The 12,862-nt window shown below is 37.2% G+C and overlaps 1 protein-coding gene across 2 annotated transcripts in view; it reads left to right on the forward strand.

Moving 5' to 3' along the window:
* The window catches only part of chst10 (carbohydrate sulfotransferase 10), a 249,583-nt gene extending 240,483 nt beyond the window's left edge, over positions 1-9,100 (forward strand). The window contains exon 6 of one of the 2 annotated variants that reach the window (XM_028800613.2): positions 7,410-9,099. In XM_028800613.2, coding sequence (XP_028656446.1) covers positions 7,410-7,947 — 538 coding nt within the window. In that variant the 3' untranslated portion in view covers positions 7,948-9,099. Of the gene's footprint in view, positions 1-7,409 lie in introns of both variants that reach the window. The other variant, XM_028800612.2, reaches the window with a different exon arrangement.
* The last annotated feature ends 3,762 nt before the right edge of the window (positions 9,101-12,862 follow it).

Genomic DNA, 12,862 nt, shown 5'->3' on the forward strand with positions numbered 1-12,862 from the left:
GCTGGGAGGTGTACCGGTTTATACCGAAAACCGTTTTTTATTTTTGTTATGATATGGATTTTTTTTATACCGTAATACCAGTTTAAATAGCCTAAACAATGTTCAGAACGTGGCGCAGCGGGAAACTGTTTATGGGTGGACTTTTTTCACTGCTACACTGCTAAACACGCATGCAGCAGAGTACATGCGTTAGTGGAGGTATTGAGCGGTGAAAATGGACGGAGAACATTCTGAAACTGAAGCTGTAGCAGACGATAAAGTTGAACATGATGACACAGAAGAACTTTTTCCGAAAAAAGGAGCCACGTCTCTTGTCTGGAGATTTTGGTTTTAAAAGGTCGGATGTGGACCAAGCAACTATTTACTGCAAATGTTGTCGAGCTAAAGTTGTCGCCAGAGGCGGCAACATGAGCAATTTGCTGTACCACCTTAGCCGCAAACATGCTTTGGAGTACCATGAATGTATGGAACTAAGATTGGCACCCTCCATGTCCTCAGGTAAAACTGAAAAAGCTAGAGGACACTTGAGTCAGATGTCACTTGTAGACGCATTTGCTAGAGGACTGCTTATGACAAAAAAAGCAAGCGGTGGATCGAGATAACCAACGCCATTTCAATCCATATAGTTCACGTGTCAGTGGACAGACATTGTTAACATTAACAGAAAGCGTAGTTGGTTTACAAAAAATATTCCTTTTATTTATTCCTTTTCTAAGACATGTTCAGTGCAATACAACTTTTGACAAGCACCTCATATTTTACTAAGTCTAAATACATCTTTGGATGGTTGAAAATATGTTGTTTGCAAAATTTGTTCAATTAAAAGGCTCTATATTTTTACTGCAACTGTCATGCAATGTGATTCCTTCTCTTCATTAGTGCCACACCCTTGAAAACTATCACTTTATGGGGCCATGCAAACCTGTATTAATACTTGTGTGCACATTAAAATGTTTTTTTTGTACAATGTACAATTCTCATGACAGGTCTACTGCAGTAATTGCAGTGGAAAATGTGGTTAACATCCACTCATGCATGGGAAAAAAATACCGTTGAATACCATGAAACTGGTATTATTTTGAAAAATACTGTGATATAGAATTTTGGTCACACCGCCCAGCCCTACACCTGATCATTGACAATGTCCACATCATCCGTGGTGTTTAAATGTTGTTCTACTGTTTATCACAGGACCCAGCATGTGCCAAAACATTACACTGCCACCACTAATCTGCTTTGTTGTCATCCTTCTAGATGCACCTATGGAATTTTAGAATTTTCCTCTGAATCTGTAGGAAGTGGTATGGTTTTATGTTACCTTGTAACTGTGCATTCTTGTTTCCCAATGATAGAAATGAATCGCCTTTAGCTGTCATAGCCTATCTGTAACAATATACGACAAAATGCACATTCTGTAATGCATCATTTTTCTCTTGATGAACTGATAGCAGCATATCCGTCACCATTTGTTGACCTCTTCAGTTAGTTATTTATTTGCAACCACACTGACTTCAATTTTATTATGCATTTTGCAAAACACCAAAACCAAACAAATGTTCATTATAAAATCTAAAAATATGTAAGTAGTTTTTTATTTAATATGAAAAGGCACTGTTTTATTCTTTTGTGCCCATTGCTAGTTGTGTTTATCATATTACATTGTAAGCTGACTTTACCTGGTATCTCTAAAGAGCTGCTTATCAAAGACCAGCATCCCTCAAAGAGAGATCAGTCTAACAAAAGTAAGGGAAATACAGGGGAATGAGCCTTGTCGGTTAAGGGGCCTTTGACTGTCTGTGCAGTAAATGCAGCAGCCATGAAGACAAAATTGTGTGTATATGAGGGTGGTGCTCGTGTGTTTTCTAATGATTGCTGTGTATGTTATTTTATTTTGTTTGGTCCAATTGCAGCTAACTCAAGAACTGGTTGTCTTTGAATGTTCTGCTTTAAACTTGACTTGCCACTCACCTGCGTTTTTGCAATTTTATTTTGATTTTGACATTGTTGCTTACTTTTTGAGTCACAGCAATGCATTGGAGATCCTACATTGTCCCTAGTGTGTGTGGGTGTGTGTCTGTGTGTCCTGCGGTGGGCTTGCACCCTACCCAGGATTTGTCCCTGCCTTGCGCCCTGTGCTGGCTGGAATTGGCTCCAGCTGACCCCCGTGACCCTGTGTTAGGATATAGCGGGTTGGATGATAACTGACTGACTGCAATGCCATCTTTACATGTCATTACTTTAGGAAACTTCACCAGTTAGGGGTGTTGTTTAACACCGGTGACAGCTTTGCGTTACTACCACATGACAGTTGGCAGAATCACATGTACAAAGTTAGTATGGTACCTCACTGAGTGCCTTGAATTTACAGTAGGTGAAAAAGCTCAATCTTGGCATCATCAGCACATGCTTGTGCTTTCTGGCAAACTACGTAGGGGCTTTAAAATGACTCCTTTGGTTTATAGTCCTTCCCGTTCATCTTAGTTTTATGCGGGTCTCTTGATATAGCTGTCTAGCCACCTTTCTACATGATCATTGGCCTCTCAGTAACTTTCCTCAAAAGTCTCCATGTTTGAATTTTAGTTTTGAATGGTGCCTTTTTCTAAGCAGTATCATGACTGTGTAATGCAATTCTTATTTCTGATTATTGAACCAACAGTGCACTGAACAGTGCAACTTTTTATACCCTTTTACTAATCTTAGAATGTTGGACCAGTTTATTTCTGTGTTAATTGCAATGTCCTTTACTCTATTTTTTATATGCTTCCTTTAAATTAACTGTGTATAGTGTTTGTGTGGAAGATGAATGACCAGGGGCCTCATGTATATATGGTGCATATGCACAAAAATGTTGCGTAAGCCTGTTTCCATGCTCAAATCGCGATGTATAAAACCTAAACTTGCCGTAAAGCCACACACATTTTCACAGTAGCTCCAACCCTGGCGTACGCAAGTTCTACGCTCGTTTTTGTAAACTGGCAGCACCCAGCGTCAAAGCAGTGCTACTGTCTCTGTGTGGTTACCCTTTCTTTTTTTAGATCCACATCCCTGACGCGGCTTTATCATATACACTGAAACTAACTGCATATTGTTTATTATTTTAAGGCATTTGATTGTAATTAACCTGTAACAATATAATGGTCCAGGAAATAGCCAAAGTATTCCAAATACCATAGCTGCTTTAGCGTTGTTACTCTCACTGCACCTTCTTTTTGTTCTTTCAGCTGCTCCCGTTAGGGGTTGCCACAGTGGATAATCTTTTTCCATACTACTCTCACTGCACTACTCGGAGTATTTATATCACTATATCTGAATGGGGAATCACAGATCTGCAGCAGCTGATCGGAAAGAGAATTATTGCACATGCTGCCTCAGCCATGCTGTCTATTGAACTGCTCTCACACGGCAAACGCTTCAAAGCCGTTCCTGTACGGACCTCGCAGTTCAGAAACAGTTTCATCCCAAGAACTATAAACACACTCAATCAGTCCATCAAGTGGTCCTTGTAGAACTGTTTGTACTTATTAAGTACAATTACCTCACTGTAAACTTGCACTACAGTTATAATATTGCACAACCTGAGCCACTTTATAAAGCGCGTATTTACATATGATGACGATATAATTTTTAAGATTAAATGCAGCAAAATATGTTTATTATATTATGCAGATAAAACTTTAACATCTTTTAAATAATCTATATTGTTAATAATTAAACATGTTAGGACACGGTGCCACAGCGCTAGCGAGGAGCTGTCGCTCCGTTCACGAATTGTTCCTCCCTTGCGCTGTATTTTTGCTGGTGCTGGTGCGACACTGGAAGGATAGATGGATAGAATAATCACATACTGCGAAGATATTTCAATGTTCCTTAAAAGTTTTGAAGAATCGGCGTTCTAAGCTTACAGATGGCTTAACGTCTATTACAGAGCTGATTGTGTTTAGAGAAAGAAAAGTAAGGTCTGGAATTGGGGGTTAGTACGTTTGAAAGAGACAGTACTGCTACAATAAAGTATTTCATCGAAGGTCGTGCATGGCACAGCAAGCATCTTGCGTGAGACATGAACAATCACTGTGCCACCGTGTTCCCATGTTTAATAACATGCTTTAACTCCTATCATCATGAAAATGATATCACACATATATCTCAGTATTTAAATTATTCAGAGATATTACGAATGTAATGGATTCTGTGTCCTGTCGGATGAAGAGAAAGCCCGGAAGCACGTAGTGATTCACACACACAGAGCACATAGAAGATCAAACACAAAACAAAGCATTTAATGTGCTACTTTAGTTACGATGGGATTTGAGAAACTAGTAAATTAAACAATTTTAAGATGAAGTTTATGATGTTCTACTTTAATGATAAAATAAACTGTGTGATTAAAGTGGAAATTTCAAGATTAAAGTTGACATTTCGAGCTTTTTCCCCCACTGTGTGCCTTTTTTTTTTCTCTGTACCCTAATAAGCTTTCATATGATACTCAGAAGGTGGGCTACAACTCACCTTTTCACGACAACTTTGATATGTGACAACTTCTTTTTTTATTTCGGCACTGTGCGACTTTGTGAACTTGAGCTTTCGAGGTTCTCTGACATGCTATGTCACTCAATCAACTTCCTTTTGTTGATTATATCACTGTTTAAACCAACAAATAGTAAGTTTTTCCTTGCCTCCGCTTGGTGTTCTCTGAAATTCTTCTATTTTCCCTCGTGCTTTTGCCATTGTCTTTTCACAGAAGGCTGATCTTAAGGGATATTTATATTGATTTGCATATACAAAGAGGCGTAATTCTGGGAGGAGCTGGGGTGGGACAGCAGGCGCATGCACATGCGTTACTTTTCATGCTAACTGTGATTTATGTAGCGGAAGAACTTGGAAGTTGGCATTTGCACAGATTTATGCATCTGGATTTTTTTGTGCGTACAAACATTTCCACTTTTGTGCTTACTCCATGTTATAGTGTGAGTTCTACGCACGGCATTATACATGAGGCCCCAGGAGAGAGAAAGCAAAAGACATGATCAGGAACATGTAGGGGTCAAAACTGAGAGACTATAATAACCTGGCAACCATAATTGAAAAGGAAAGATGTAAATCAATAGTTGTAGACGAAACAAAGTTCAAGGATCCAGGAAAACACCTAATGCTAGGACCTACTTGAGAAGTAAATGTACTATGCTGAGAAATGCAAGACATAGATTTGTGTATGTAGGGATAGCAGGTAATGCAACCGCGTTCATATTTAAGACATCATAACCTGTGATTTCAGCAAAGCAACAGAAGCAGTTATGTGATGCTACATGGAGCATCACGTAAGCAATAAAAATAAGAGATTAAAAACTAATCTTTGCCAAATCAGATTGAAATAAACAATCATCTCTGAGTGAAGAAACCATGAAATACCCAAATATATATATATAAAAATGTTATATTAGAAGAGTTTTTAATCCAGAAAATGTAACTGTGATTTCAATCATGCTCAGTCAGGGGCCAATTATAAGTCAATTATGTCCATTTAAGTCAATTAGAGATACCACTGACAATTAGTTTAATGTTTTACTTTTAAATCACTGAAAAACAACTGAATATTTTGGCAATTTCATTATTTAATAGTACAAAAGGAAAATCCTACTGCATTTTAAAAAATAAGGTTCTATCTGTTTCAGTCTTAATGAAACAACAGGACATTACAATACCAGTCAGTCATTCTCAAACCTGCTTAAAATATTTAGATAAAGTTCTTAAAGGACCGACTACATTAATGACACTTTCGGAAAGATCAAAGATACAGTTTTCATTATAAATAATGTTAAGAGTGTCTGTCTGGGCATCAATCAAGAATGACTCAACCGATTTACATGAAATTTACTATGTACATTTGTCTTGATCCCTGTCACAGTATACAATAAGCTACTTTTTTCTGCCCCAGGGGCTAGGGAATGGATAGCTTCTTTGAGAAATCTTGTTATGTGATACATTATTTTCTTACCGTGCCAAATCAAGGATGCATACACACAGATTGTCATGAAAGTTTAGAAATAAATTAAAGGTAGACCTGTTTAAAAAGCAGTGTATTCATTACCTCAGTACTGCTCCAGAGGTGGACTCACGGACTTTGACAATTGAAGTTTTTTGTTTATGGTATATCCTGTCAGATCTAGCCATTCACATTCTATGGAATAGTCAGTATGTTTTTGCTACTTCTAGTTCTTTTTTTATTCATTTTCAAATAATATGCCTTCTCGAAAGGGAACACCTTTAAATCCAAAATCTACTGATGCCAGACAAAAGTATTTAATGGGGGATTCTGAAATCCAAGAGTGACAAAACAACCATTTGAAACCATACATTGAACATTGTAGGGGCTGAAATACTGGCAGTCAATAGAACAGGTCTAATTGTTTTCATCCCAAGAATGGTTCCAAATAATTTTCTATTCATGCCAATTTTGATATGACCATTGACAAATGACAAAGTCAGATGCTAAAAATTGCAGGCATTGTTTTAATGAGCAGATAGTTTCTCTTATGTGCAGCTTTATGTTGCTTGCTCACTAGTGATGTCAAACAGGCCTTTGCTTTTATATGCTCCACAACATACAACAAAATAATGTTGTGCATAAAGGAGAAATCGCTTGACATCTGACATTTATTCAACTTAGTTGGCTTTTATATAAATAACAATATATTTATTATTTCAATCTCATTGTAATATTTCTGCAAGTATAATATCAATATGTATTATAAAGTGGAATAAATATTTAAGAAATTAAATCAAGTGCTGTTTATTTTTTACAATTTTGAAGTATTAATGTACCCATCATAAATGAGTGACTGAGTCACTTATTAAAATTTAATTTCTTAATATTTATATTGTCGAGTGAGGAAATACACTGGTCACAAAGAAATGTTGGGTCACCAACTGGATTGCCCCTTTTAATAATTTTGCAGTCTTGAATAGAAACCGGTGCTTGACGGCATGTCCAATTAAGTAAAATGAAAAAGTAGGTTAACTAAAAATTAAACAAGAGGCTTCTTCAGTTGAGCTCCAGTCATCAATCTGCTTTCTCCTGAGTGAGCTCTTTGCTGGGAGCCTCTGGCTCTTATAGCAGCGGGACCATAGGGGCGGAGTCAGTTTCCTTCACTGGCCAGTTTCTCAGAGCTGTGGGAGAAAAGGGAGGCGATACCATCAGTGACCGTGCCCCCTTGTGTCCCGGAGTGGTTGTGCTTACCGTAGATGAGCCCGGAAGGCAAAACTTCAGACATGCATGCGTGACCATATGTGTTATTCTGCGTATTTATGTTCATGACATTAGCATTCTTAATAAACAAAATGTGATGTGTTGTAGTTTGGCTTCTTTAATATTGACATTAACTCTTTTTTTTCCTTTTGCTGTTTTTCTTTAGATTAAATTCTTACTTCAAATTTTTCATTGTAAGAGATCCATTTGAAAGACTGATATCTGCCTTCAAGGACAAGTTTGTACAAAATCCACGATCAGAGCCCTGGTACAAGCATGACATCGCTCCAGCAATAATGCGGAAATATAGGAGGAACCATTCAGAAGCTAAGGGCCTGCAATTTGAAGACTTTGTCCGATACTTGGGGGATCCCAACCACAAGAGACTAGACCGTCAGTTTGGAGACCACATAATTCACTGGATAACATATGTAGAACTTTGTGCTCCTTGTGACATTGTATACAATGCCATTGGGCATCATGAGACCCTGGAGAGGGATGCTCCATATATACTCAAAGCAGCTGGCATTGATCATTTAGTGTCCTATCCCACTATTCCACCAGGTATCACTTTATACAACAAGACGAAGGTGGAACAGTATTTTTCTGGAATTGGGAAAAGAGACATCCAGAGACTCTATGCGAGATTTCAGGGAGACTTTACACTTTTTGGCTATAAAAAACCTGATTTTTTACTGGATTAACCTATTCTTAGAACTTAGTTTGTTTTTATTTGTTTTATAAGAAGTGTATGTACAAAATATGACCTTTTAATAATGTAAAGATGAATCAAGAGAAGAGTAATTGCTGCTTGGGTGAAAAGTCTGCATGCAGCAAAGAAAAAAATAAAGCACAGGAGCCTAAAATCTTGGGAATCAGAAATTCAGTTAACTGATATCATCCCTCTTAAATGTGCTTCCTAGAGAAATGTTCATTCAGAATGCTCATCATCAACTACTTGTCAGACACTCATTCAGTCACCTGTCCATTTACCTATTTGGGATTTTCTCATCTGTTGGGATGTCATTTTCTGTTTAGCATGTTGATTAGGGCACCACATTTGTGCATCAGTTATTATTGCTCTCTGACATCTTCAGAGTTCAGGTTCAGATGATCCCCTGCTCATTGTCTAAACAGGGTCTGCACAATCTTACAATGGCATATCCTTTTTTTCTCACATCCCAAAAATGATATGATTTTTGATGTCTCTAAATCATTCCCATATGAGTGATTGTTAATGTGTGTGCCGGTGGTCTTTGCAATGGACTGGCAATTTTCTTCAGGGTTGATTCCGGCCTGTTGCCAAATGCTGTTATGATAATTCCACCCCCATAACCATGACCTGAATTAAAGAGTTGAGAAATTGGATAGATGAATAGATAAATTGATTAACTTGTGTTTCTGTTCAAGCCATAATGCATTATTACTATTTAACAGGATAGTTAATCACCAGGGCTCATAATGCACTCTTTAGATAAAGAAATGAAACCATTTCTAGCTTTTGACTAGGAGGAAGAGCATCGGTATGGGAGCATAACCCTACCCCTAACCCTAATTGTCAACTGTGCCAATTCTGCCACCCCACGTTTTCCTTAGGTAGTGACTGTTAAATGTAGTTCAGCAACATTTATGTCAATCTTTATTTTTTTTATATAATTTGTATTAGTTGCTTCAGGACAGGCAGCAGCTTAAAGTGTCTTGCATGAACAGTTTAAAGTAACTTTTACATTCAGTATAGTGTGCCAAGATCTGATAAGGTTGAGCTGAGATCTATCCTCTGTCCATCTATCTTTTCACATACTTATTTCAGTTTAAGGCAAGAGGGAGCAGGAACTTATCCCAGCAAGATGGGACACAATGTAGGAACCAATTCTGGATGAGACACCAGTTCATCACATAGTTCAGTTGTGCACACACCCATAGTCCCTCATACGGGGCCAAACTTAAGTCACCAGTTAGCCTAACTTGCATATCAAAGGCAATGACTGGGCTACAATTTAACGACAGTCACTTGAGGCCTTGCAAATGTAGTCTTAACCACTGCGTCACCCTGTCATCCTCCACAAAAAATGTTTTTGATCAGCATTCCACTGTAAAATCAGTAGCTTCGGTAAAATGCGTGGTGGCTGAAATTGACAGCCAACTCCATTAGCATGAAAATTCTTGGAATTTTCTTTTCTCTGTTTTATTCCAGACTTGAGGATTTCATTCCAATGCTGATTTATACATAGTGTCTAAGGTACTTAATAAAAAACATAGTAAACGATAAATCAATAAAAATATAATTACGTAAAACAGAGCAAGAAATAAAAATAAAATAATAAATAAACTTAAAAAAATACTTGAGCAAGCTTTTAATTCCAACTTCAATCAAAAAAACCTTTAATCTTGATTTAAACGTTTCTAAGCAAACACTGGTGTTGCGTAATGCTAATAGGGAGAGCATGTCAAAGTTGAGGAGCATGACGGCTGACAGCTTGAGCCTCAAAGAATTTATACCTGATTTTACACCTTTGTTCAGGACTGGCTCAAGGGTACATTTCATCCATAGACAGAGTTGGTTGCAAGCACCCCAAAAGAGATCTTTGAAGATCGGCACCCACACGATCCTTTAAGAAATCGACAAGCTCTCCCTTGCAGATCTGTCAACTGATAAATCACATATGAAATTGATCAGTACTACCCCTTGAAGATCGTCGCTCTCGCAATCACATGTAAACCAACAACATGGTGCCCCCAGGCCGTTGCTTTGAACTGGCCCAGCCCATGTTTTGGAACTCCAAGATGATGAGCATGTATTAAAGTGGAGGAGATTGTGTAATGAATTTCCCATTGGGATTAATAAAGTATCTATCTATCTATCTATCTAATGCCTTGAAGGATAAAAGCTAAATTTAAAAATGATTGTATGTATCAGTTGGAAGTCAACGCAAAGGGCATAAAACCGTGGTTACACAGGAACGTACCTTAGTACGCGTCAGAAGATGCACAGCTGAATTTTGTACCATTTGTAGATTTATATGTAGTTTGTTTCAGCAGATCACTATATACGGTATATAGCATTACGATGAGAACATTAATTAGTATTTTAGCAACAGTGAAAGTAAAATAAGGACAAATTCATACAACATTCCTTAAATGGAAATAAGCCGGTTTATAGCTGGTTTTTATTTGTGCATAACAGAGTTCAGAATCAAATACAATGCTCATATTGCACATGGATTGACTAAAATTAATTTTATTTTTACCTAAATTTAAATAACTTTCAGTTAAGGTTTTCATATTTTTAACTGGTATTTCACATAACACCTGAATTTTCTCTACTTTTATATGCAAAACATTAAGCTCGTCTAAATTTTGTTGAAATAGTTTTTAAAGTAGAGCAAAATAAGTGAAAGCATCCTCCTTCATCACATAAAGCTGAACATCCTCAGCATAAATGTGGAATAGTAAACCAGCATTACAAGATTTAATGTGTAATGCCTTGAAGGGTAAAAGCAAAATTTTAAAATGATTATCATAATCCAGACTGAATTTGATCATTGCTTGACAAGTGATGTAGTAATTGGTTTGTAACATATTTTTTCAAAACTTTAGAAAGGAAAGGAAGATGATAGGCTGAATGAGAATCAAGAAAATTGGAAATCTCCAATCTTGTTTTTTTTTATTTATTTTTTTTAAGTAGTGGCAGCATAACTGCAGTTTTGAAACTATCAGGTACTACACCAGATGTAATTGACAAGCTGACCAAATAAAAAACAAAAGGATTAAGAAACATCAAAGAAGTAAGAATTTCAGAAATGAATTATGAATGGATCCAACAAACTGTAAGTCAATTTTAGCTAAAGACCTTCACTTGCACTACCAATGGTAAAATCTTAAGAAACATGGAAGCAAAGGGCAAGTGTCATCATTAGATGATAATTTTGAACTAATAGCTTTAAGTTGTAAGTTGTTTATCTTACATGTAAGGTGTGTTGTAATCTTCATTAAATTCTAATGGGCCATATCAAATGAAGCAGGGAATGGTATAAGATTTTTGAGGGGTATTAAGACAGAGAGAAAAAAAGCAATTCCATTAATTTGCTGAAAGAAATGAGAGTAGAATAGTAATTAGTTTCAGCAAGCCTTAAGCTCCTCCTTTACATTTTTACTTTATTTGTCCAAACCTGATTTGAATTTCCAAGTGAGTAAAACACCAAATCATTTTAGATTTTTTTTTTTTCGTATTTAATTTCTGATGGGCATTCTCTCTAAGAGGTCCCTTTTGGGGTTTCCAATCCAATGGGCACCCTTTCGAGGGGGATCACCCTGTGGGTTTTAGGGTGAAAATCACAGAGATTGGTTATCATTTCTTTTAGTCTGAATGAAGATGCTGAGTTCCAGGAATTTCGACTTGGGATGTCTAATAACATTGTTTAAAATTCAGGGAATTAGTAGAGTGGATGGCACTTTAAAATATGTTGTTTCATAAACATAAAGAGTCAGAGATTGAAATTGGTTGAGGACAAATTTGAACTAATATTAGAAGCTATTCCTTAACACAACAGTTCAAATATAGGGACCAGTGACTCTGTGATGCTTTGGGGACCAGCATATCTCCACAATATCTTAAATAAGTCAGGTAAATAAAGGCTGATGAACTATATACGGGGAAATGAATGAATCTCATTAAAACTTTTTTGTTCTTGTGTGATTTCCTAGATTGTACTGTACTTTGAGGTTTGCTCTTATCAGACACTTGGCAATGTCACAATACATGATGTTTCTAAGGATTTTCAAGCATGGCCTTTATTTACATAATATTAAGAACTTCACAGCACATGTAAGTTATCTTTTGGTTGAGTAGTATGACATCAGTCTTAGGGGTGGGTGTATACAAGAGTTAACAGCCAGTGCGCATGGAAGTACAGTCCATACAATGGCCACAGGTTGTGAAAGACAATGGCCTATGAAAGAACTTGGACTGTGCAAATGGAGGACTCTTGTCAAACTCTTGAGCCACTACAGATTTGTTTCCTTTTGTGCAGTGCTCTCTGCACTCCTCGTTTATTGGCTGCTGTATCCACCATGAATGGACGCACTGGAAAATAAACTCTGCCATATCAGCCCCTAACAGTGGCAAAATAACCACTACAACAATAACCAAGTGTAACATAAATAATATTTATTATGCTTGTATTGAAGAATCATTCATCACAGTCAACATCAGGCTGTGCTCTACCAGCGAACACTGGCATGGTGAATGTTGCAGTAGAAGTCACCATGCTCAGTCTCTGTTTTTGTTAGCTCAGCTGCTGTCATGGCAGTGTCTGTTGTCTTGTCCAAGTGCTGTCAGAGTGTGCAGAGAGGCCTGGAGAGTGGAGGCTTGCTAAAGCCTGCAATTCAAAAGTCCCAGAATTGAGACGCTCAGCAGTTGTGGAGATCCAGCATGTCCAAAGTTCAAATTCAAGGGTGTCATAACACTTCTTTTTATATATATATATATACAGTGATACCTTGAGTTTAATTCATTCCGTGACTGAGCTCGTAAATCAAAATGCTCTTATCTCGAATTAATTTTCCCCATTGAATGAATTGAAATGCCATTAATCCATTCCGGACCCCCAAAAAACACTG

This window comes from Erpetoichthys calabaricus, chromosome 4 (assembly GCF_900747795.2).
Source record: "Erpetoichthys calabaricus chromosome 4, fErpCal1.3, whole genome shotgun sequence".
Classification (NCBI taxonomy): domain Eukaryota; kingdom Metazoa; phylum Chordata; class Cladistia; order Polypteriformes; family Polypteridae; genus Erpetoichthys; species Erpetoichthys calabaricus.